Source organism: Eubalaena glacialis, chromosome 3 (genome assembly GCF_028564815.1).
Source record: "Eubalaena glacialis isolate mEubGla1 chromosome 3, mEubGla1.1.hap2.+ XY, whole genome shotgun sequence".
Classification (NCBI taxonomy): Eukaryota; Metazoa; Chordata; class Mammalia; order Artiodactyla; family Balaenidae; genus Eubalaena; species Eubalaena glacialis.
This window is the reverse complement of record NC_083718.1, coordinates 61577508-61604686: the sequence shown is the minus strand read 5'-3', so window position 1 is coordinate 61604686 and position 27179 is coordinate 61577508. Positions and strand designations below refer to the sequence as shown.

Below are 27179 nucleotides of genomic sequence, written 5' to 3'. Positions count from 1 at the left end.
GTAAGTGGATTGAATGCTCCAACCAAAAGACATAGACTGGCTGAATGGATACAAAAACAAGACCTGTATATATGCTGTCTACAAGAGACCCACTTCAGACCTAGGGACACATACAGATTGAAAGTGAGGGGATGGAAAAAGATATTCCATGCAAATGGAAATCAAAAGAAAGCTGGAGTAGCAATTCTTATATCAGACAAAATGGACTTTAAAATAAAGACTATTACAAGAGACAAAGGAAACTACATAGTGATCAAGGGATCAATCCAAGAAGAAGATATAACACTTGTAAATATTTATGCACCCAACATAGGAGCACCTCAATACATAAGCAAATGCTAACAGCCATAAAAGGGGAAACAGACTAACACAATCATAGTAGGGGACTTTAACACCCCACTTTCACCAATGGAGAGATCATCCAAACACAAAATTAATAAGGAAACACAAGCTTTAAATGACACATTAAACAAGATGGACTTAATTGATATTTATAGGACATTCCATCCCAAAACAACAGAATACACTTAAGTGCTCATGGAACATTCTCCAGGATAGACCATATCTTGGGTCACAAATCAAGCTGTGGTAAATTTAAGAAAATTGAAATCATTTCAAGTATCTTTTCCAACCACAATGCTATGAGACTAGATATCAATTACAGGAAAAAATATGTAAAAAATACAAACACATGGATGCTGAACAATACACTACTAAATAACCAAGAGATCACTGAAGATATCAAAGAGGAAATCAAAAAATACCTAGAAACAAATGAGGATGAAAACACAACAATCCAAAACCTATGGGATGCAGCAAAAGCAGTTCTAAGAGGGAGGTTTATAGTAATACAATCCTACCTCAAGAAACAAGAAAAATCTCAAACAACCTAACCTGACACCTAAAGCAATTAGAGAAAGAAGAACAAAAAAACCCCAAAGTTAGCAGAAGGAAAGAAATCATAAAGATCAGATCAGAAATAAATGAAAAAGAAATGAAGGAAACAATGCAAAGATCAATAAAACTAAGGGCTGGTTCTTTGACAAGATAAATAAAATTGATAAACCATTAGCCAGACTCATCAAGAAAAAAAGGGAAAAGACTCAAATTAACAGACTTAGAAATGGAAAAGAAGTAACAACTGACACTGCAGAAATACAAAGGATCATGAGAGATTACTACAAGCAACTCTATGCCAATAAAATGGACAACCTGGAAGAAATGGACAGATTCTTGGAAAAGCACAACCTTCCAAGACTGAATGAGGAAGAAGTAGGAAATATAAACAGACCAATCACAAGCACTTAAGTTGAAACTGTGATTAAAAGTCTTCCAACAAACAAAAGCCCAGGACCAGATGGCTTCACAGGAGAATTCTATCAAACATTTAGGAAGAGCTAACACCTATCCTTCTCAAACTCTTCCAAAATATAGCAGAGGGAGGATCACGCCCAAACTCATTCTATGAGGCCACCATCACCCTGATACCAAAACCAGACAAAGATGTCACAAAAAAAACTACAGGCCAATATCTCTGATGAACATAGATGCAAAAATCCTCAACAAAATACTAGCAAATAGAATCCAACAGCACATTAAAAGGATCATATACCATGATCAAGTGGGGTTTATCCCAGGAATGCAAGGATTCTTCAATCTACACAAATCAATCAATGTGATACACCATATTAACAAATTGAAGGATAAAAACCATATGATAATCTCAATAGATGCAGAAAAAACTTTTGACAAAATTCAACACCCATTTATGATAAAAAAAAAAAAACAACTCTCCAGAAAGTAGGCATAGAGAGAACCTACCTCAACATAATAAAGGCCATATATGACAAACCCACAGCCAACGTCATTCTCAATGGTGAAAAACTAAAACCATTTCCTCTAAGATCAGGAACAAGAGAAGGTTGCCCCCTCTTGCCACTATTATTCAACACAGTTTTGGAAGTTTTAGCTTCAGCAATCAGAGAAGAAGAAATAGAAGAAATCCAAATTGGAAAAGAAGAAGTAACACTGTCACTGTTCGCAGATGACATGATACTATACATAGAGAATCCTAAAGATGCTACCAGAAATGTACTAGAGCCAATCAATGAATTTCGTAGAGTAGCAGGATACAAAATTAATGCACAGAATTCTCTTGCATTTCTATACACTAATGATGAAAAATCTGAAAGAGAATTTAAGGGAACACTTCCATTTTCCACTGCAACAAAAAGAATAAAATACCTAGGAATAAACCTACCTAGGGAGACAAAAGACCTGTATGCAGAAAACTATAAGATACTGATGAAAGAAATTAAAGATGATACAAACAGGTGGAGAGATGTACTATGTTCTTGGATTGGAAGAATCAACACGGTGAAAATGACTATACTACCCAAAGTAATCTACAGATTCAATGCAATCCCTATCAAACTACCACTGGCATTTTTCACAGAACTAGAACAAAAAATTGCACAATTTGTATGGAAACACAAAAGACCCCAAAAGCCAAAGCAATCTTGAGAAAGAGAAACGGAGCTGGAGGAATCAGGATCCCTGATCAGACTATACTACAAAGCTACAGTAATCAAGACAGTATGGTACTGGTACAAAGACAGAAATATAGATCAATGGAACAGGACAGAAAGCCCAGAGATAAACCCACGCACATATCATCACCTTCTCTTTGATAAAGGAGGCAAGTGTATAGAATGGAGAAAAGACAGCCTCTTCAGTAAGTGGTGCTGGGAAAACTGGCCATCTACATGTAAAAGAATGAAATTAAAAAAAAAAATGAAATTAGAATACTCCCTAATACCATACACAAAAGTAAACTCAAAATGGATTAAAGACTTAAATGTAAGGCCGGACACTATAAAACTCTTAGAGGAAAATATAAGCAGAACACTCTATGACATAAATCACAGCAAGATCCTTTTTGACCCATCTCCTAGAGAAAAGGAAATTAAAAAAAATAAACAAATAGGACCTAATGAAACTTCAAAGCTTTTGCACAGCAAAGGAAACCATAAACAAGACGAAAAGACAACCCTCAGAATGGGAGAAAATATTTGCAAATGAAGCAATTGACAAAGGATTAATCTCCAAAATATATAAGCAGCTCAATTATCAAAACAAACAACACATTTCAAAAATGGGCAGAAGACCTAAATAGACATTTCTCCAAAGAAGATATACAGATTGCCAACAAACACATGAAAGGATGCTCAACATCTCTAATCATTAGAGAAATGCAAATCAAAACTACAATGAGGTATCATTTCACACCACTCAGAATGGCCATCATCAAAAAGTCTATAAACAATAAATCCCGGAGAGGGTGTGGAGAAAAGGGAACACTCTTGCACTGTGGGTGTGAATGTAAATTGATACAGCCACTATGGAAAACAGTATGGAGGTTCCTTAAAAAACTAAAAATAGAAGTACTGTACCACCCAGCAAGCCCACTACTGGGCATATACCCTGAGAAAACCATAATTCAAAAAGAGTCATGTACCACAATGTTCATTGCAGCACTATTTACAATAGCCAGGACATGGAAGCAACCTAAGTGCCCACTGACAGATGAATGGATAAAGAAGATGTGGCACATATATTCAATGGAATATTACTGAGCCATAAAAAGAAATGAAATTGAGTTATTTGTAGTGAGGTGGATGGACCTAGAGTCTGTCATACAGAGTGAAGTAAGTCAGAAAGAGAAAAACAAATACAGTATGCTAACACATATATATGGAATCTAAGGAAAAAAAAAAAGGCCATGAAGAACCTAGTGGCAAGACGGGAATAAAGACACAGACCTACTAGAGAATGGACTTGAGGGTATGGGGAGGGGGAAGGGTGAGATGTGACAGGGTGAGAGAGTGTCATGGACATATATACACTACCAAATGTAAAATAGATAGCTAGTGGGAAGCAGCCGCATAGCACAGGGACATGAGCTCTGTGCTTTGCGACCACCTAGGGGGGTGGGATAGGGAGCGTGGGAGGGAGACTCAAGAGGGAGGAGATATGGGGATATACATATGCATATAGCTGATTCACTTGGTTATACAGCAGAAACTAACAACACTGTAAAGCAATTATACTGCAATACAGATGTTAAAAAAAATACTTAAGCATCTACTAAGCACAAGGCACTCTACTAGGAACTGGGTATATAACTGTGAACAAGATAGACAAATTCCTTTCTTCATGGAGCTTACTTTCAGCTGTGTGTGTGTGTATAACAGCTAACAAACAACTTAAAAAGTTAATTATGTAGGATATTAGAAGATACATGCGATGGAGAAAAATAAAAGAGGAAAGGAGAATAGAAATTGCCTGTGAGGGAGTACAATTTTACGTGCAATGGTCAGGTAAAGTAACATTTGAGCACAGACTTAGAAAGAAGTGAGAGGATGAGCCTCGGGACCATTTGAATTAAGAGTGTTTCAAGCAGAGGGAAGAGCAAGTGAAAACCCCCCACAAAGGAATGTTTTGGGTGTTTTCAAGGAGCAGCCAGGAAGTCTGTGGCTGTAGCAAAGTGGGTGAAGGGGATAGTTGGAGATAAAGGCAGAGGGGAAGCGGGATGGGAGTTGGGGATCAGTAACAAAGGGCCTTTTAGTATGAGTAAGATGGGAAACGAGTGGAGAGGTTTTTGACTAAAGGGGTGACATGATGGGATTTATGTTTAAAAAGCATCACTTTGGCTGCTACATTGGGAATAAGTAGGACGGTCAGGATAGAAGTAAGGAGGCCAGATAGGAAGCTGTTGTAATAATCTAGGTACTAGATGGTGGTGGCTTAGACCAGGGTGTAACAGCAAAGACGGTGAGAAGTAGTCAGGTTCTAGATCTATTTTGAAGGTAGAGCCAATAGGATTTCTTGATGGACTGATTATATGGTGTGAGAGAAAGAAGTCAAGAATGACCATGTTTTTTTTGGTGTACTCAACTGGAAGGAGGGAGCTGCCACTAACTGAAATAGGTAAGAAAAAAATAATTATATGCTGATGGAATGATCCAATAGAGAAATTAATGATGCAGTAAAGAAGAGAGAATCGTTGTAACTGAATAAAAGAGTAGAATCTAGTGTGTATGTGGAGATTCTATCTTAGGAGTTTCAATAGTCCATCTATTAAAAAAAAAAAAAAAAACTAGGGAAGGCAGAATATATGGCCGAGAAATAGTATATAATTCATCATTTGAGAATGAGGGTGAGAAGAGACCTGGAGGTCTGAGGAGAAAGGAGAAAATATGAAGTTGTCATCTAGGAGAGTGAGAGAGTGAATGGACTATGGAAAGGCAGTAGGATTGCCAGGTCTATTTGAGGTTCAGCGATATTAACTTAAAGTGGTTCCTTATCAACATGATGGTGCATTTTTTTTTTCTAGCCATATTCTGCTTCTCAGGTGCAGGCACAGAATAGGAGGAGAGTTGGATTTTCCCAGGGCTGCGTTTTGCTAAGTGTTATAAATTGAGAGAGAAGCAAGAGGGTGGAGGGTATAAGTAAGACAGTGTTTATAATGACAAATCACAGCATTTTTAAACAGGATGAGGGAAGTGAGGACATGATGGGGGTGAGGAACAGTGAACAGATGGTAGAATTAATTGACTGTAGGCCCTAGTGGGGCTGATGGATTATTGCAGGTAGACACTATAGAGAGTGACCTGGAAAGAGAAGTGGATGGAGGTCTGACTGTGGGATGTTTGAATCTGAGATTATGGGTGACTGTAGATTTTGGTAATGACAAGGACTAGGGGTTGGACCAGGGGAGATGGACTGAGATAGGGTAGAGGACAAAATCATTGGAGGGGGGAGGATGGAAGAACAAAGAGAACAGTGTTGAAGGTATCATCAACATGGAACTGAAATTACTAAGAATTAAGACAAGCATGTTGTTAGAGTGGCAGTGGCAGTGGCCTTGAAACATGAGGGAGAATGACCAAGAAGTTGGTAGATGTCTACAACAAGGTGGAGGGTGATAATATACTGAGATATAGATTCAAAACTGGAAAATTTTAGGGAAAGGGAAGGAGAATGATTTAGAAACAGCAATGAGGAGCACGGAGTATACTTACCTCACTTTTAGTCCTAAGAATTTAGGACACATGAAGGAGACAACAGCTACCACTAGAGACTACCCCAGTAGTCTGCAGACAGGGTCCTCAAGGAAGAACCAGGTTTCTGTTAGTAACTTTGGAGAAAAGTTGAGGATAGAAGAGAATTTACTGCTAATAGACTGTGGGGTGCAGAGGGCACAGTGGAGGGGGTTCAGCAGTAGCGGGGAGATGGAGATAGGAGAGATGACCAGACTGATGAAAATAACATAGGCCCCATATTTAATGCAGAGATGATTAATGATAGTATGAGAAAGTTCTTTCCCTTGTCTGCTTCTGACTGTTTCCATGAACTAGGGCTCTGCCTGCAGCAGGTAGTATGTGTCCTAGTTCTCTCCTGTCTAAAATGGATCTAACTTTTGGAACAGGGAGGAGAAGCAGATAATAAAAGAGCCCTCAGCCAGCAAGGCAAGATTAGACATAACTGTCCATCAACTCTCTAACTGATTGCCTTAAAAGAGACTTCTCTGATTTTCTTGTTCTGTTTGGATCAAGACATCTGGGTAGGACAGAAAAATCTTTGAAGAGCCCATCCCGGTTGCATGAAAGACTTGGCAATGGGAAATTTTTCCATTCCATTGCGGTGTCTAGCCCCTTTGGATTGTGAGAGAAATTGTGTCAGTGGATGGAGGACCAACACCAACACTGCAGCCAGATCCTTCTCTAACTAGCCACTGTTGAAAATTGATTTTAAAAGGAAAAAGAAGGAAAAAAGAAAAAAATTGTATTAGTATAGGTGATAAATGGCTCATCTGAAACATATGCACACTCATTCACAGAAAACATAATTGTTTTCTTGCTGCTGCCATGGCCTCCTTGGCAGAGCTGTTGTTCTGCAGATGTCAGCAGTCTGAAGGGACTCTCTCAGTGTGAGTGTGTGTGTGAAAAATTCCTGTCCTGCAGTAAGATATAAGTAGAGCATGCCCTAATGGAATCAGAGGCATTGTACTCTGAGTTTGGGATTCAGTCTTCCCAGTTGAATTTTTATTTTTCAGAACATATTTCTTCAGCAATAAGGTGTTTTCTGGAAATTTTTACCAATAAAAAGAAATAAATTGCATAAAAGGGAGATGGGGTCAAAGCTGCCTTTTATCACCTTTTATGTGATTTTCTTTCTATTCTCTCAGCACATATCAGCCAGCATTTATACTCCTAAAATGTATGAGAGAATGCAAGAAAAGAGAAAAAAAATTTCCTCCAGCTACTCTAAAAGGAGAAGTTTTTGAAGGTCCTATAGGGCTGCACAGAGAAGATTTTATCCTAGTGACTGGTGCATGGAATAGTGAAGTGGTGGTAAAATCAAGGGTCTACTGTTTTGATGTTTTTTTCAGGTTCAGCTCTGAGACGTCAGGGTACTGACTTCTCACAATGAGTTGCTCTTTGGCAGACTTGATACAGGACTAATTCTTAGATCTGCAAATATTTTTCAAAGACAAATGAGGGTGCTAGCTGTCTTTTTCAAAGACAAATGAGGGTGCTAGCTGACCCAGTTAGAGGGTCAGCAGGCTGAGGGAAACAGTGTAGAGTGGGAGTCCTGCTTGAATGGTCACCAAGGAAAGTAAAAAGGAGGCTTCCACAAGGAGTGGGAATTTTTGGAGATCCTTGGTTCCAGAGATACTGGGTTCCTTTGCCTAATTTTGACTGAGAATCTGAAAATTATACTTGTGTCATTGGCTACCTTGATTCTATTAATACTTTAAGCCCTTTTCAGCTATACATGGAGTACACAAAAGTTGTAAAGGAATTAAGCTTAATTGTAATTGCTCCATCAAAGTCAATCTTGGCTCACTTTTGCCACATCTTAACTCGCTGCTTCCTGGATGTTCTTACCTATTTGTGAAAACTCATTTTGCTTTCCATTACTTTGTCACGCTTGATTCCTAGTGAACTGTTACTTTCACCTACACTTTCTGTTTGGTTATTTCTGGGCTCTTCCTAAGAGTGAACTCTTCAACAATTCTTATTTACTGGATGAAAGAATCCTAAAATTGATGAGATCCATGAATAGTAAGATTCTTGAAGATATTTTCTCGCATAGATCTTTATCACATAAATCACTTAAAAATTAGTTAATTAAAAACCTTTTGGTTATTAATAAAACATATTACAATCCCTGTGTAGGTTTGGATAATTATAAATAAAATGTCTAATAGTCATTTGGTACTGTGCAGTTTCTAGAATGTTTTAGTGTTCATTATTTATTTGATTTCACAACAGTTCTGTGCATGAAGAGGAATGGACATTAATATACCCATTTTATAGATGAAATTAAGGGCTAGGAGAGTGAATCACACAGCCAGCAGGAACTTGAATCCCAGTCTGCTGACTTAAGGTCATGGCAATTGAAATAATTTATGTAAAGATAAAACCTGCTTTTGTTCACAAACAATACTGTGCATTTTAAAATATTTATTTTTAAATTTTTTATACAATTTTAAAGGTTACACTCCATTTACAGTTATTACAAAATATTGCCTATATTCCCTGTGTTGTACAATACATACCCAGTAGTTTAGGTCTCCCACTCTCCCAACTCCTATATTGCCCCTGTCCTCCTCCCCACTGGTAACCACTAGTTTGTTCTCTAGGTCTGTGAGTCTGCTTCTTTTTTGTTATGTTCACTAGTTTGTTGCACTTTTAAGATTCCACATATAAGTTTACCATGTATTTTTCAATCTCAATATTAGGTTGGCAAATGGAGGTACTATGTTTTCCTGGGTTCAAGGTTTTCGCACAGGGATCCAAGTATGGCCCCTTGAAGCATATCAGAGAGCATCTCTGGTAGTTCTTAGCTGTGTGGCATTGGCCAAGCCACCTAATCTCTCCAATTTCTGTTTCCTTGATGGAAGAGGGAATGGTGTTGCTATCTGACTGTTAGTTATTACTTCAAAGGTAGCTGTGTTGATCTAATGAAATAACTGATGTGAAAATGGTTTGAGGCTATAAAGCAGTAACAAAAGCTCTCAGTGTTATTCATCACCACCGTCTTTGGCAAAAGGTCCAGGAGGGAGGGGGTTCAGTTGGGTGTCAAGTGTATGATCATGGATGTACTTTTCTGAGGTTTATACTTCTGTAAAATAAAAGAGAGGAGACCTGGTGAAACAGGCAAAGCTGCCTTAGGGCACTCTCACTGTGGTGTGTGTATGAGGTCCTCCCCGTTCTTGTCCCCTTGCCCCAGTCCCAGAACCCCCTTTCTAAGCTGGCACTGCTGTAATGTAATCTTTTCTAAGAGATAGTTGATAATGGCTTAAGGTAATTTTTTCTCTTTTCCAAGTGACGTTTTCCCATTAACATAATACTCAGAGATCCCATAAGAATAACTCTACATTGGCAGAATTGTAGAGTCATTACAAGCTTCTTGGGGAAGGGGTTAGGTATATTTTTATTTTGGCTTGTGGCTGACTATTACTTAGGTTGTCCCCAGACTGAGACTATCATACTTTGTATTACCATTTTCATGTATTACCATTACATAAATGCCAGAGGTTATTTATTTTTATTGCAGTATAATATTAAGTGTACAGTTCAATGAGTGTTGACAAACATATACAACTACATAACTACCACCACAGTCAACACATAGTTTCCATGTGCCCTAGTCCCCCATCCCCATCCTCAGCTCCAGACTGCCTTCTGTCAATGCAGATTGTCTAGAATGTCATATAAATGTATTCATATAAGATGTAATATTCTATGTCTGGCTTGTTGATTCCATAGATTATGGCCTGTGCTTTAAGTAAACAAAATTCGGTACATGTAACTGCTTTCCTACAGCTGTGAATAGTCTGCCGTTTTGTGTACTGAATGAACTCAGCTAATGATAGTCCATGTGATCATGGCGGCCTGGGCATCTCACATTTTTGATGTTTAAATCAGACAGAAATATTTCCCAGTTAAAAATCTTAGTTATAGTTAGCTAGTTATCCACTGCCATTGAGTGGCAAAGTTTTGAGGACTCTCCTGCTTCTATTTGCAAAGGTCTTTCAACCTTACATTATGCAACACTTTTGTCTTTGATAAGCTGGTGTGTATGTAAACCAATTACGGGTCAATCAAATGGCATTTATTCAACTTTTAATTTTTTTTAATTCTTCTTAACATTTTTAAAATTTACTTTTGGCTGCGTTGGGTCTTCGTTGCTGTGCGCGGGCTTTCTCTAGTTGCGGTGAGCGGGGGCTACTCCTCCTCGCGGTGCAGAGGCTTCTCATTGAGGTGGCTTCTCTTCTGGTGGAGCACGGGCTGTAGGCGCTTGGGCGTCAGTAGTTGTGCCTCTTGGGCTCTAGAGCACAGGCTCAGTAGTTGTGGCGCATGGGCTTAGTTGCTCCACAGCATCCTGGACAAGGGATCGAACCCGTGTTCCCTGCATTGGCAGGCGGATTCTTAACCACTGGGCCGCCAGGGAAGTCCCTATTCATCTTTTTAAATTGTAAGAGTAATACATGCTCATTGTAGAAAATTTGAGAAATAAAAGGAAAAGGACAGTAATTTTTTCCCCATACTTTCTCATAGGGAATAACATTAAATTTCTGGGTATATTTCTTTCCAGTTCTTTTTCTTAGACATGGCCTTTTCTTTAGATATGGTAATACTTTATATAAAAGTTTGTACCCTGCTCTTTAAATTTAATATTTCATTCTTAGCATTTCTTTGTGTCATTAAAAAGTCTTCATAAACATTTTAAATGGCCATTTATAGCTTACCAAATAGATATTATTTTATTATAATTCTATATATATACATATATGTGTGTGTGTATATATACATATATATACAGAGAGAGATTTACAATTCAATAAATGAGAATTAAGCATTAGAGGGACCTTCACCTTTAAAAGGAGTCCTATGTGATATCTAACTTTAGTATATATGGATTATGTTTACAGGAGAACACAGTTATACCTACTTGATAGAAAGAAGCACAAACTGGCTGCTAAATCAGACTTAAGCAATATAGAGAGTTCTCCTTAACCCTTCTCTCTTAATACTTTACACTTGCCTACTGTTATTTCTGCTCTGCATGTGTAGATTTATCCATGCTTCCATGAGACTACTGGTGAGTTTCCATCTGTCGGATCTCAAATTGACAGAAGTCATACGGAGTGGTGCTTCCAGAGTTATTTTGCTTCTTGATGACAGCTGATGAAAAATATGGACAATAAAACTGGGAGTCTTTGCCCTCTCACCACCACCCTCCCCCCTACCCCAGACTAAAGGAGAGAAGCCCTGAGAGGCATAAGTGTCAACTACAATGGCTACAGTATTGAAAGTCTGTATATCTATATTGGATGTTCACAGGGTTTACAGAATTCAAGAGATGCCCACAGACAAGATGATTTGCAGTAAGATCTAAAATCTATCCATGAGATAACCTTTAGAGAAAGAACTGAAGGCCTTGAATAGGTCTTAAATAGTACACAGAGTAAGAATATTGTTTACGCAGTGATGCTCACAATGGACAACATGACAAATCCTTAAGTTTTTTTTAAAGATTTTTTGATGTGGACCATTTAAAAAAAATCTTTATTGAATTTGTTACAATATTGCTTCTGTTTTATGTTTTGGTTCTTTGGCCCCCAAGGCATGTGGGATCTTAGCTCCCTGATGGGGGATCCAACCCACACCCCCTACACTGGAAGGCAAAGTCTTAACCACTGGACCCCAGGAAAGTCCCATTGCTTAAGTTTTTATTCAGTTCTGCTTCATAAATATTTATTAACCACCAAGCTAGGCACTGTGAGAAATATATGGTATATGACTTTGCAGTAATCTGACTGGTTTTAAAAAAATGAATTCCTGAATTCATATATTCAAGTATGTGCTCTTCTTTGAGAGGTTAAACATTTTTCTAGGGAAGTTTTTACCACTTCAAAATTTTCTAACTCCTCTCTTAGAGCTTTCCTTCAAGCCTGTAGCATATTTAAAAAAAAAAATCTATCCATATAATATGTGTATACCTGTGTATATAGATATATATTCTTAAAATTAGCCAAAAGTTATTTGGTGCTAAGTCCTATGAATGAGGTAGGAGATCAATGTGGATAACATTCTGTTCATCTAAAACGATGTGTGACTGAGTTTGAACTTTGGGGTAAGGTTCATCAATTTCAAAGGAGTTCCACTGATATTGTATGAAGTGTGGAGGTATTGCAGTAAGTTTGTCGCTTCTCAAAATGACCCTGAAGGAAAACATTCATTTAAATATAAGAACTCTGAAGTGTTTATAAAAAGTTCTAATTTCTTAGCTAGAGAGCCATGCCTAAAAAAGGCTGTTAACCTTTGCAATCTTCTGCCTTGCTAGGAAGATGGTGTGGAAACAAGTGTAATAGTTAGAGAGCAAGAGTTGGCATTAATTACTGGTGTTGAAACAGGGCTGAGATGATCGTGTGATACAGTCAGGAAGCTGGGGTGCCTGACCAGGCTCCCCTTTTCAGCTTCGCATTCACTCTCAAAGGTGTAGGTTGTCTCCCTGTCAAAATTTTCCCCCTGCTTTTTGCTTTCAAGTTTTCCCTTGTTAGTTGTTTTATCCAAAGTAATTTATGAGCAAATGGTGTCAAGTGTGTCTCTGTGTGTTTAATTTGTCTTGATTCCATGTTACTGTAGGATTGATTCTGGAAATGGGAAGTAAAGAAGGAAAGCAATTAACAAGACTAGTTCAGGATGATTTCTTGAAGGAGGTGGGTGGGACTGACTTTTCCTAAGTTCTAGAGAATCGAGATGACAGGCATTGCTTCAGTGCACATGAAATTCAAATTTATCTAAGGATGATACATTCTCTAATGCATGGTAGCACTGTCTCCTAGAGTGGAGTGCAAGATACTCGAGGCAAGGATGAGTGCTTCTGAATCTTTCATATTCCTCACAGCACATAGCCGAGTGCAGGACAGACTCATTAAGGCTCACCTCAAGAGTCACCTCTTCTCTGAAACTTCCATGACCCTCTCCAGACAGAACTGTTACTCTCAGATTTCCATCTCGTGTTCCTTTAAACAAACCCTGTGTCTTAGCTTGGGCTGCCATAACAAAATACCATAGGCTGGGTGGCTTAAACAACAGAAATTTATTTTCTCAAAATTCTGGAGGTTGGAAGTCCAAGATTAAGGTGCTGACTGATTCAGTTCCTGGTGAGGATCCTCTTCCTGGCTTGTAGATGGCTGTCTTCTCACTGTGTCCTCACATGGCAGAAAGAGAAAGAGAGCAAGCTCTCTAGTGTCTCCTCTTAGAAGGACACTAATCCTATTGGATCAAGGTTCCACTCTTATGACCTTATTTAATTTTAATTACTTCTTTACTCCAAATACAGCTACACTGGGGGTTAGGGCTTCAACATATGGCTTTTGAGCAGACAGTTCAGGCCATCACACCCTTAGAACACTTATTACATTGTGTTGTAATAATTTATGTCTGTCTGCAATAGACTATGGTCGTCTTAGGTGCCAAGCACTGTGCTAGGCATTGAGAATCACAAAGATGGATCTTGCCTTCAAGGAGCTTGTCATTAGTTGTATTAACTTTCTATGGCTGCTATAACAAATTACCACAAACATAGTGGTTCAAAACAACACAAATTTATTATCTTACAGTTCTGTTGGTTAAAAGTCCAACACTAGTCTCACTGGGCTAAAACCAAGGTGTTGGCAAGGCTGTGGTCCTTTTGGAGGCTCTTGGGGATAAGGATTATCTGTTTCCTGCCTTTTCCAGCTCCTTGAGGCTGCATTCCTTGGCTTGTGGTCCCCGCTTTCTCCATCTTCAAAGCCAGCAAAGTTGCATCTCTGTAACTACTCTTCTGTAGTCATGTCTCCCTCTGACATAGCTGGTAAAGGTTCTCTTTTCTTAAACTGGGCCCATCCAGATAATCCAGCATAATCTCCCCATTCAAAGCTATTTAATTTAATCACATCTGTAAAGTCTCATTTGCCATGTCAGGTAAGATGTTCATAGGTTCTAGGGATTAGAATGGACATAATTTGGGGGGGGGCATTATTCTGCCTACTACGTTAGTGGAAGAGAAAGATGTAAATTAAGACTCAATGCAACATGTCAAGTGCAATGTGAAGATCTATTCAGGGTGCCTATACATGGGAAGCATAGAAGGTGGCTGTTCAACCAATCACAGTAAAAATGAGGCACTGACAGCAAAAATGAGGAGGAGGAGATGGGTTCCAGGGAGGTAGAAAGGGCATGATTTGGGAACCAACTTGAGGTAGGGGATGAGGGAGAAAGAGAGAAAGGGAGTTAGAATGATTTCCAGATTCTGGACTGGGACTGGGTGGGACTCTTTGTAGCTGAGCCTCAGAAATTAACTAGAATGAGGACACAAGTATCTTAGGACTTCTCTCTGCTCCTCTCTTTCTGTATTTTTTAATTTTTCTCTCTCTGAAGACCAGCATCTTTTGCATCTCCCTTCTGTAGATGAAAACATTACTAACCATAGTTCCATAGTTCTCTCTTTCTCTCTCTGAATTCTGTAGTACTTGGAAAGGGCTCTGATTGATACAGCTTGAGTCAGTGTTCCCCTGGTGCATCAGGCTGTGGCCACGGCACAGTTAATTGCCTTAATGCCATTTTATTGTCATGACTGCTCTGGCTTCAACCATATGGTAGATGGAGGAGTGATTCTTAGAAAAAGCAGACATTGCTGTCTGTTGAGCAGACATCCCACCTACCTTGGAGAAGATGATGTGTTCTGTTTTGTCTTTCTCTTCTTCTTTTTTTTTTTTAAGTTGAAGTATAATTTACAGTGAAATGCACAGATCTTAAATGTTTAGTTTGATGAGTTTTGGTAAATGTTTACTCACACTCAAATCAAGATATAGAACGTTTCCATCACCTCCACAAGTCTCTCATGCCTCTAGCAGTCAATCCCCACCCCTCAAAGGGAACCACTGCTCTGACTTCTGTCACTGTAGAATAGTTTTGCCTGTTCCAGAACTTCACATAAGTGGAATCATACAATACGTACTTTGGCTTCTTTCATTCAGCATAATGCATCTGAGATTCAACTAAGTTGTTGCTGTATCAGAATCCACTCCTCTTTGTTGCTGAGAATCTATCACCGAATGCATATATCACACCTGTTTATTCATTCACCTTTTGATGGACATTTGGGTTCTTGGTTTTTTGGTTATAATGGACATTTTTATACAAGTATTTTTATGGTTAGAGGGAAATTTATAGCATTAAATGTTGAGACTAGAAAAGATGAGTTCAGATTTGAATAAATTAAGTCAGAAGTGAGGATAAATTAATTCAGGCAGTGAGGTCTAGGACCAACGGGAATATAGTCTAAGGCCCAGAAGAGAGAGGTGGGCTAGTTATTTAGATTCTGTAGTCCCTAGCCATTATGTGTAGTTAAAGCCATGGGAAGTCCTCAGGTAGACTAAAAGGTCCATGAATTAAATCCTGAGGAGTATCAGTATTTGAAAAGAGGATCCCCCTAAGGAGGCTAAGGGAATCATGCATTTATCCTTTGTGTCACCATCACAAGGCACAGGACCCAACGTACAGTCTCTTCTCAGTCTGCTAAACTTAAGAGAATGGGTGCAGAGTGCATGTTTATTGATAGAGCCTATAGAAGGAGATTAGGAGGAGAAATGGCATGAGGGGTCGCAAAGGACAGAATGAGCTTGGTAGATTGAAGAGGAGTGGTGCGGGGTAAGCACGACGCACTCCACCTTTCCTTAGATGGGGCCGGGAGGACCAAGCCGTTAAAGTTGAACGATTAAGCAGGGTCAGACTACGCAGGGCCTGAAATGGATGTCAGATTGAAGAATTTAGACTCCAAAAGGCCGGCTACCCCAGGAAGAGCCAGGGTTCTGGAGTGGGGCGTGAGAACGAGAGATTTCCTTCTGGGAGGTGCACTCTGGAGGCGGTGCACTGGTGGAGGCAGCCGAGGTGCTGCCGCTGGCGACAGTGCTGACTTGTTACCGGTGGTAGGGCTTTCCACTGGACTTTGGCTTTGTAGCCACTGAAAGGGAACAGTGCCGCCGGCTGCTGCTGATTTTATGCCATTCTCTGACCAAGTGCTGTAACTCTGCTCCTGAGCCTTGAAATCAGACGACAGAGGCGGTGGCATCTGGCCGCAGCTGGGAGGCAGTGCGTGCGCGCCGCTCTGGGATGTCAGGCTGGGAATACTAGGGCAAAGCAGACGCCCAGCGCGCCGCGGGCGGGGCGGTCGCGGGGCCAGGCCACGCCCCCGCTCGCCTGCGCAGGCGCGCTTTGGGGCCGTTGCTGTCAGGAGCGCACTAGAGGCCGGACGGTGGCGGGATCCGACGTCTGACTGGACCCGGCTGACTGAACTGAGCGCTGCAGCGGCGGCGAGGGCTGCGCGGCCCCGGCTCCCCGCCAGGTCGCAGAGACTAGCAGGGTCTAGCGGGCAGCCGGCGGCGCAGGCACAATGGGGAACCGGGAGATGGAGGAGCTGATCCCTCTGGTGAACCGTCTGCAGGACGCCTTCTCCTCGCTGGGACAGAGCTGTCTGCTGGAGCTGCCGCAGATCGCCGTGGTGGGCGGCCAGAGCGCCGGCAAGAGCTCGGTGCTCGAGAACTTCGTGGGCAGGTGAGCGTGCAGGGCGCGGGGGTGGGGCGGTGGGGGTGGGGGCGACCCCACTCCGGACCGTTCGAGCGTGGATGGCGGGAGCGCGAGGCTGGACCAGGGGCTGCGGTGGAACGGAGGGAAGAGCGGAGGTGTCTGTGAGGCGGGCGGGGTCGTCCCGGCTCCGGGCATCCTCTGTCCCTCCCCGCCTGGCGGCCCCCCTGTCTGCCTTTCATCCTGCTATACAAAGCCATTTCCTCCTGGTCCTCCGGTCTGGGAGTCGGGGGAGGGGGTCCGCCCCGGCATCGACTTCCCCCGCCCGATGTGCGCCAGCCCCGGGCAGCCTGGGTGCGTCGCGCGCCCGGGAGCTTCGCAGTCCCCCTCTCTGTTTTCCCAGCTCAATATCCTCCTCCTTTTCTAGTCAGCCTCCCGGAGGCTCTCGGCAAGGCTGTGGGGTTTATTTCCCCGCCCCTCCCCCCCCCCACCCCCCTTGGAGATGCTTTCCTTCTCGCCCTGATTCTCGGCTCCTGTCAGCTGTCTACTGTTCGAGACAGTCGTCGCCTGCCCCTAGCAGGGGAGGCGGGGTGCGAGGAGAAAGAAATCGTTTGTTGTGGTGAGGCTTTAACCCGCGACGCTTCCCCACCATTCTCCTCTCTAGAAGTCGAAGAATAAAAGGTGGTGTGTTCGCGTGTGCGCCTATTCACAGATCCAGGCATATGTCAGAGAAACCGAGGCACAGACTCTGGGGGGGGGGGGTGGACGTGGACTTGTGTTGCCCAGGTGCCATGTCATTCCTGCATCATCTCGGAAGGGATGAGCATCTTTCTCGCACTCTCTCTGCGCCCCCTCCCCCAGCATCATCTTCGGTTCCCTAAGCTTTTATTTGTCCTGCCAGCCTTCAAGTTAACACGCTGAATCTAAATTATAGTTACGGGTTCGTAGTTACTCTTAATTCAGAAAAAGCTAAAGAATTAATTTTTAAATTGGGAATCAGTATTTTTTCCATTGAGCAATTCATGAGAGATTAAGTTACCTTAACGGCCTTGCCTGAGCAGTGTAGACATTTGCTAAGAAAAGCCCATTAGAAAGCATTATGAAAGCCGAAATCTGTTTCCTAGCAGTAAACCAGGTAGAAATGTACAACGGCCGAGAGAGTGGGCCAGAGAGGGTACAATACAGAGATTGTACTTTACTCTTTTTATTTGGGATTCAGAAAGTTCCTGTTTTTTGTTTTTTTTTTTTGTTTTTCCCTTCTTTTTTTGTTAGTGTTTGGTGATGTGTAAAATTTAGATATTCCCATATCTCATTTGGGAATGCTAGTATCCATAAAGTGTATATTCTTTTCTCTCAGATGATACTCTTAGGGGTTTTTTTGTTTTTTGTTTTTCCTGTTGAACTAGAAAGCTAAGAAACCTAACTAAAAAAAAGTAAAATTGCTGACAGTTGGCTGGTATCTTTGACTAAGTCACTTAATCACTTTGCTTGGTTTTATCATTAATTTGAGTGATGAGAAAAGTGATGGTAAAGCATTTTGCCTACGTCATCATAGACTTATGGTGAAGAGATGGATGAATATGTGATTTAAAACATGTACACAGAACAGTCACATACTTAAGGGTTTTACTCTCTTTGATTTATTGCCAATGAAATTCACTAAATTTAAAGTATCTATAGGGAAGGTGAGGTTTGATGACAACGTATTTTTGGGTTTTCAAACTCCCGAGCATTTAACAGGATGCCTTACTTGTCATTTAGCTACTTTTGTTTTTTAAACAAATACTTAAAGATTAAAATTGTAAGTAATTCAAATGCAGTGGCCGTATTTTATGCATCTTTAGTATATTTAGTTGAATGAGTCTGTTTTATAAATGCACTTTTTGTGGCAAGAGCTTTTGAAGCTAATGTCAATTTTATGCATGTATCTTAATTCTGTTCTTCAGAGTTTCAAATCCTGAATATATTCATTAATGCTGTAATAAAATTGTAAACATTTTTCCTCACTAGCTATCCTCTTTTCAAATGAGAATTTTAAAAAATCTGGAAGAGTAAAATATTGTAGCTTGAACATTTTTTATGATAGAATGAAAAATAGGGACATCATTTACCAGAATACATTAGTAATTTATTATACTTTTTAAAGCTTTACCAATAATTAATTACTGTAAGAATGTCAAGTCAAAGAAAAGGATGGACATAAGGGGAAAAACTCATTTAGTAAATATAGCAATGCTTTATTATCTGTAGAGATGACACCTGCCAGCAGAGCTTATATATTAGGAGAAAATTAATTAAAAAGGTCATTTGACTTTAATAAAGGTTTTGGTCATTGAATTATTGAGGAATCTAATTTCTCATTATAAACCAACCTTAGGGAAAAAGGAGTTCTCTAATTTGTTACGAGATTCATCCTAGGTGGAAAAAACTACTCGTATTCTACTATAACCTTTTATCTTTTTATTATCCAGAAATTTTCCAATAAAGATAAGGTTCTTTTCTTTAAGAATGAAACGTTCCTCTTTTACATGTAGCTGTTTTCATTTTAAGACTCTGACCTCTGTGCAGTTATTGAACGCAGTCATAAAACAAGGGGTCATTACTTGTGTAAATTAAGCATTTGCTCATCGTTTAAGCTGGTCTTCAAAATAATGATGCATTTTCTCCTTAATATTTAACATTCCATGTTTAGTGGACTAAACATCTCTTCTCCTCTCAGTTTGTTTGTTTATATTGATTTTTTTGACACCACTGAGTGAAGTTGGATGTGAATGTGTTACTTCATTTAACTGTAGCTCTAAAATCCAATTTTGGGAGTGACAAGTTTGAGATTATTATGAATAAAATGAATCATGAATGAACTACTTGTTTGTGATTTTTCTTGCTGAAGTGATGAATTTACATATTAGTGTAATATAGTGTGGGTAACCAGATTGTTCTTTTGGGTGTTCAGATGAGATATAATGCTCTCAGTGAGAGACAGCTTAAGGTCTAATGAATAGAAGCTGAGACTCATGGTCTGAATATAGGGGTTCACTAGATGGCTTGGGGTCTGCCCATTGGTCTGGTTTGTGTACAGAAGAATTTATTCAACTACTTTTACACCACACCCCCTTTATTTTTTTAATAGTGCAGTGAGATGTTGATGATGATAATGGTCAACATTTATGGAGTACTTGTTATGCATCAGGTACTATTCTAGATGCTTTTACATGGATAATCTCATTGAATTCTCATAAACCCCTGAAGAGGAGGGTACTCTTAAGAGTTCTGTTTTATAGAAGAGGAAATTGAGATTTAGAGACTTTGAGTAACTTGCTGAAGGCAAATTTAACATAAAAACAGTGGAGCTAGGATTCAACTTGAGGTATCTGGGCTCTATACTTGTGCTCTAAAACCTCTGTGCTGTATTGAACCCCCTCCATATTGAGATTTACCAGTTCCTCTGATAAATACTTTTAACTTCTTTCTTTGATCACACTTAAAATCACCACCTAAAATAATAAGAAACTGCTATGTTAGTAATTTCATTCATATTTATTTATGTATGTCTATCTTGCCTCATTTCACGGAGGATTTGAGGCAACCCCTTAGGCAGAAGCAACATTAGTTAAAAGATAAGTTTTTTTCTTTACTATATTAGACATTCTTGAAGGGAGCTCTAGGATATAACTGGGTTATTTATTTAAGTGTGTGTTGATAGGGAATATAACTTGTTTATAGAGGTGTTAAGTGAGAACTGTACTAGTTGCTAAGGTGTAAATGTTTTTTAATGACATACTTGTTAGAAACATTAGTTCTTCAATGCTTATTATATAGGCAGAGGATTCACATTATTTTCTTCTAGCCTAAATGGTAAATAGACTTTCAATTTTGCACAAGTAGAATAGGTTTTTTGACTAATGGGGATCAAATAAAGGATAAAGTGACTATGTTGAGGGGAGTACATTTCAATGTGGAAATGTCATATAAGGTTTATTTATTTAGTTGTGAGGTTTCTGAAGATGGGTATGTTGATTATCAAATTAGAGTTGTTTCGCAGGAGAACCTTAAAAGTGAGCCATTTGATGCTATTGTTGAATGGACGTGACCAGATAATTTTTCAAAAATCCAAAGTCATTTATATGTCTTAGATGGATACTAATTTATTCTTAAATCCTTTGACTGATTTCAAGAGAGTATTAAAAATTGAGGAGGTAAGAGTTCTCTAATTGCAAATAAGATTAGGCATAGAGCATGCATATTAGTAAACTTCTTAATTCAGAAATACGTTTGTATTGAAGGAAAAGATTTTTAAAAATATGCAAGCATCTGAATTAGTGAATATTTTTCAACAAATGGCTTCCAAGTATTAAAGTTATTAGATAAATGGGTGCTAACAATTAAAATGTGATAATTGTTGAAAATCATACTTCATGGTTCTCAAGGGTCTATGTAACTGAAGTGTCAGAAACATAAACTTTGTTTCATCCAACAATGAATTGCTAAAACCTGAAATTACAAAGATATTTTTGTTGAATTCACATTATGTAATATACTTTTAGGTTATCACAAATTCAATTGGTAGGATTTAATTATAACAATCAACTTAATTATTAATAATTCATTAGAAGCAATATACCTAGGTGAACTGGACTTCATAGGATATCTCTGTTTTGAAATTTACTTATGATTAACAGATATCAAAAAAATGCACTCCATTAACTTCTTTAAGAATGAAGTTGGGCAGGCATCATCCAAAACTTTGGAGGAATGGAAACTTAGTAGTTAGCTATTCTAGAAGGTAGGCTATTGGGTTCTTTACCAATGGGACATATATTTAGTATATTAGTGTTTGTCTTAGGTAGTAAGTACTTGGTGCTAGGGCTAATAAGTACAGTTAAATTATGCTGTTTTACTTATTATGATTAATTTTGAGAGAGGACTGCAAGCAGCTAAAAGAAATAGATGATTTTTTTTCTCTTCCACCAGAGCCAAGTCAAGAGAACTCTGAGCTAATGTACCGTATAGAACAATTCAATTTATTTTCTATATGGCCAAAGTTTTGCCCATCTCTAAGTCTGCTTTGCTTTTTCTCACACTCAGCATTCATTTAAAAATTCTAAAGGATTATGTTATAGTAAACACATTTTTATAAAGTGGAAGGAAGAAGGAGGCCAGTATTTGCTTCACTTTACTTGGTTGCAGGCCTGGATTCTGTTATACACATTCCGTGTCTTCTGTAGCTTGTTTTCACATCCCCATGTTAATAAGGGAGGAAACTCAGGGTTAGAGAGACAAGTAATTTGTACAAGGTCACATGGCTAGCAAGTGCCAAGCTGGGATTTAGCCTTGGATATGACTCCTATTGATACTCTTGAGAAATGTGGGCAAGGAAAGTCAATGAGCATGTATTACTGAGTTCTAAGTATACTGGGTAAGAATGTAGAAGGAAGTATAAATGTATAGGAGCTGATGTATATATAAAAAGAGAACTGACAGCATAAGCTGTGAGACCACAACTTTCAAAAAGTTTGTAAAATGAATGCAGTTGGGTATAATGCAAACTAAATGGGACAAAATAATTTATACTATGTCACTTTATTTTTGTGAAAAAGAAAACAACTCTGAAAAACTACAGTTCTGAAAATGAATTGTGATATAGTGGAAAGTAGACAGTATTTGAGATTTTGGTGTCATTTGGCAGCCGGTATCATTTTAGCTCAAGGCTGCATGTACTGAAGTATCGATGTCAAAGCAGGGAGTTGGTGATCTGTGTCTCAGTGTCTGACTTGACAACAAGGCATTGAATTTAGACTGTCACTTAATCACAAAGAGACACTGTATGTTGGAGAGGGCCTGAGAGAAGAGTAGCAGGAAAGAAAAGAGGTTGGAGAGATTAAAAATATAACTGGATGCATTGAGATAGGTGGGATAGATCAGACTCACTAAGGATCTTTAAGGCACTAATACTTAAGGGAGATGGAATTCTATTCTTTAAGAATAAGGCATTTAGTTAAAGTAGTGGAGTAAGTGGAAGACAAAATGTCAGGGAAAATGTTCTAAAGGCAAACCTGAGAATAGAATGTATTTAGAAAGAGAGGAGGGTAAAGGCAAAGGGAAGGTTGATACTAAATGATTTGTATTATGGCATTAAACACTGTTCCAGAAAATTAGAAGGTTTATTAATACCAGGTTGGCGATTTTGTTTTTTTTTTGGTCATAGCTGGTTTAGCTTTTTTTAAATCAGTAGTGAGGACTGGCTTTTCACTAGGTTCTGTAAGAAACTTTCTCCTGGTTTAATTTTTGTCACTTCTTGGAGCTACATTAGGATGCAGAGAAACAAGAGATTTGCCCAAGGTCAGAAATAGAATCACAGTTGAGTTTGGAACTTGGTGTTCAGAACTGGGAGCCCCATGGCAGTTCATCATTTTCTCTTCCTCCTCTTATTGTTTTAAAGTACCTCCCTCTCATCCTCTCCACCTCCTTTTCCCATTCCCTTCCATTGGACCACTCTTTCCTCCTCCTTGATACTCCCCTCCATTACTTTTCTTGATGATAGACCAGCAATGATTTTTTCCTCCCCATACACAATAGGGTAAAGAGACAGGGAACAGGATTTTTCTCAGGCTTAGACCAGGTAATTTGGCTGAGATAATATATTCTAGAGTAAATTGTAACTTTTAGGAAACAGATGGGCCCAGGAAAAGACTACATGAAATAGTGGATGTTTTCACACAATATTAATATTTTCACACCAGGTGGGCATATCTAGAAAGTTGTGCCTGAGTTGGTCACTGATTGACCTTGCTTAAGCCGAGGAAAGCTTCTGAAAAGTTGTGTATGAATAAGTAATATAAATGGAAAGGTTACCATTTAAAGAAAGGGGTGAGATTTTTTGTAAATTAAAATATATATGTGGGGCTTCCCTGGTGGCACAGTGGTTAAGAATCCGCCTGCCAATGCAGGGGACACGGGTTTGAGCCCTGATCCGGGAAGATCCCACATGCCGCGGAGCAACTAGGCCTGTGTGCCACAGCTACTGAGCCTGCGCTCTAGAGCCCGTGAGCCACAACTGCTGAGCCCGTGTGCCACAACTACTGAAGCCCGCGTGCCTAGAGCCTGTGCTCTGCAACAAGAGAAGCCACCACAATGAGAAACCCACACACTGCAACGAAGAGTAGCCCCTGCTCGCCGCAACTAGAGAAAGCCCACGTGCAGCAACGAAGACCCAACACAGCCAAAAATAAAAATAAATAAATAAATTTATAAAAAACAAAACAAGTGAGCATGCTTTAAAAAAAGTAATAAATAAGATATATATTTGGGTAGCAAATCCTTACCTTTCAGTTTGCCTGTTTCATATTCTTTGTGTTTGTATTCTTTGGGTGAGGCCCATCAATGTCATAGAAATTATTTTAACAGTTTCAACAAGCATTAATGTTGCGTTAAATTCTTAATGTTAATAAGAAAGGCAAGATAATTGTTGAGGAAAAGGATGACTTATTTGGTCCATGAATTTTATGAATGATACAGGATTGCTTTAGATTTTGTTTTTCTTCTAAAATCCCTGCTGAAGATTCTCTATTTCCAGGAGTTTAAAGTGTGTGTGTCTCAGTGCTGCTTTGTGACAATGTCTTATTTTCATTTCCCAGAGCTTCAAGGTCATGATATCCCCGGGAATAACACATACATACCTATTAGAAGTTAGTAGGGCTTCTTAAGGACCTCATTGTCTATCATTTCCCTGGCTTGAAATTGAAAAGACTAATTCATTTAAATAAGTAATTTGATGGGTACCTAATCTTACTTAAGATATTTGTTTTCTTAGATCCTCAAAAAGCCAATATTTGAAAAGGAGTCATCATATTCTGGTGATAGAGTGCTGGCTTTGCTGATAGGTGTGTCCGTCCCACCGCTGACTCTATACTGGATACACACATGGCTCCTCAGCGAGGCATTGAACTTCACGGGGACTTAATTTCCTCATTTGCATTATAGGGACAATAATACAGACTTCATTGTTTTATGTGCGTGTGAGTTCCAAGTAAGATAATGTAAAGTGTATGGTTCATAATAAGCATTTATTAAATGATTGCTGTGATACTGTGATTTATAAGAAGAATATATATTTTGTCATTCACATGACCAAAATATCAATATAATTCTCAAATATATTTGGTCTTCGTTCACAGTTCCTGGCTCACAGCTCCCAAAACCCTTGGAATTTCCTAAGTGTTGAAGGTGATAAAGGTGTCTTTTGTTAGGTTAATGAGGTGACTTTTGGAAAGCACCCAAGGATAAGGGCCGGTTGCCAGTGGAACCAACCACATGACTAGAGGGTTGGAACTTTGTCTCATCCCCCACCCCCAACCTCTAGGGAGGGGAGAGGGGCTTCAAGTTGAATCAGTTGCCAGTGGCTAATGATTTAATCAATCATAACTGTAATGAAGCCTCCATAAAAAAACCCAAAAGAACAGGGTTCAGAGAGCTTCTGGGTTGGCAAACACGTGGAGATTTGGGGAGAGTGGTGTACCTGGAGAAGGCATGGAAGCTCCTCACCCTTACCCTGTACCTTGTCCTGTATGTCTCTTCCATATGGCTGTTCCTGATTTATATATATCTTTTTATAATAAACCAGTAGTATAATAAGTAAAATGCTTCTCTGAGTTCTCTGAACTGCTCTAGCAAGTTGACTGAATCAAGGAGGAGGTCATGGGAACATCCAATCTGTAGCTGGTGGGTTAGAAACACAGCTAACAACCGGGGGTTGTGATTGGTGCCTGAAGTTGCAGGAGAGGGCGGTCTTGTGGAACTGAGCTGTCAACCTGTGAAATCTGATGCTTTCTCCAGGTAGATAGTGTCAGAATTGAGTTGAATTGTAGGATACCCGGCTGGTGTCCGGCGTACTGCTTATTGTCGGTGTGGAAAACCACCTCCCCATGTTGGAATTGCTACCAGAACCCACTTAATGGTTATTAGCTTTAGTCTTTTATCTAGAATGGATGTTTTCTAACTATTTTAAAAATAACAGTAAATTTAGGAGACAGGATAGATAGTAGTGTGTAATGTGCCTGGTCTATGATAATGCAATCAATAAATGATAGCTATTAGTTTAAGTTTTTTATCTAGACTGGGCATTTTCTGAAACAAAAGCAAATTTAGGAGAGAATAGATAATAATGTGTATTTGCAAATTCTTTTTTGTGCATGTGGGAAAAATCACAGCTGCATCAAAATACTAACTTTTAGATCAGACTAACTTAAAGTATATTTGGACCTTTTTAAAAGAAAGCATTTCCCACATTTTGCATCACCTGAGGGTACTTTTTTTTCTTTAAACAGATATATACAACATAAATCCCGTTTGTATACTCTTCCCTCCCAAGAGTTCCAAAGTACTTTTCATTTATTCTTTTATTAATCCTAACAATATCCCTGAGAGCATAGTAAAGGCATGTTTTATTAACTTCAATTTAGAAATGTGGAAGATTGAACTAGAAGTTAAGTGACATGCTAGGGTTTAAATGGCAAATACCAGAGATAATGAACATAGTAGAATTAATAACATAGAGATAATAGAGTTAAAATGAATTTTGCTGAAATTATTTTCATATGTTCTCCTAGAGAATGAACTTTAAGCAAAGTATTTGATTCTGTGATATGGAATAAACCATTCTTAGCATATCTTTATCTTTTGGAAATGTTAGATGAAGTTGTAGGCAAAGATGGAAGTAGAAGTGGGAAAAACAACTGAGAGAGTCTGATTGGAGAAGCAGGACGACTTAGCAAGAATATGAGCTAAGGCCAAGGAACAGAAATGATCTACAGACAAGGGATCAGGAGGTAAGATAGAAAAATAATAGTGGCTGGTGCTATTAGACCTTAGAGAAGTATCAAAATTCTTGCAGTAGGTGTTGAACTAATACCCAGTGACTCTATTTTATTTTTTTTTCTAAATGGCTCACGGGCTTAGTTGCTCCGTGGCATGTGGGATCTTCCCAGACCAGGGATCGAACCTATGTCCCCTGCATTGGCAGGCAGATTCTTAACCACTGCACCACCAGGGAAGTCCCCCAGTGACTATTTTAAATGGAAAGTTTCATATCCTGACTTGATTGACATTTCCACAACTGTTAACCTCCAATTTTAGCTCTGAGCTAGTTAACTGATTCCATTTGGTATTACATTATCTTTGTGTTGCTAGGTATGCCTCAGAAGCTTTGTGTAAGAATAGCTTTGGGTTATCCAGAGGAGGCTTAGAGCTTTGTGTGTATGTGTGTCTGTTTCTGTTACCTAGTTAATAAAACTGAGGTCCATTCTTTTCATATATTTAAAGGAGGAGAAAAGATTTGAAGAAAGAACACAGTGGAATCTTACTGCTGAGGGAGTTAGGAGTATTTGTGAGTTATCTAGTTTGAGGTGGATTTGATTTACACCCACGGTAGGTGTCCCCTGGATGTTTGTTAAAGAAATACCGCAGATAAGCTGAGGCAACATGGCAGAAAGCAAGGAGAGCTAGGATTAGTTTGGTCTTTACTGTCACCCACTGGTC

General features: G+C 39.3%; 1 protein-coding gene across 6 annotated transcripts in view; it reads left to right on the top strand.

The window, feature by feature from the left end:
• Positions 1–16367: 16367 nt before the first annotated feature.
• Positions 16368–27179, top strand: part of DNM3 (dynamin 3) — a 572001-nt gene continuing 561189 nt past the window's right edge. For all 6 annotated transcript variants that reach the window (XM_061185713.1, XM_061185709.1, XM_061185710.1 and 3 more), the window contains exon 1: positions 16368–16676. In XM_061185713.1, coding sequence (XP_061041696.1) covers positions 16516–16676 — 161 coding nt within the window. In that variant the 5' untranslated portion in view covers positions 16368–16515. The remainder of the gene's footprint in view (positions 16677–27179) is intronic.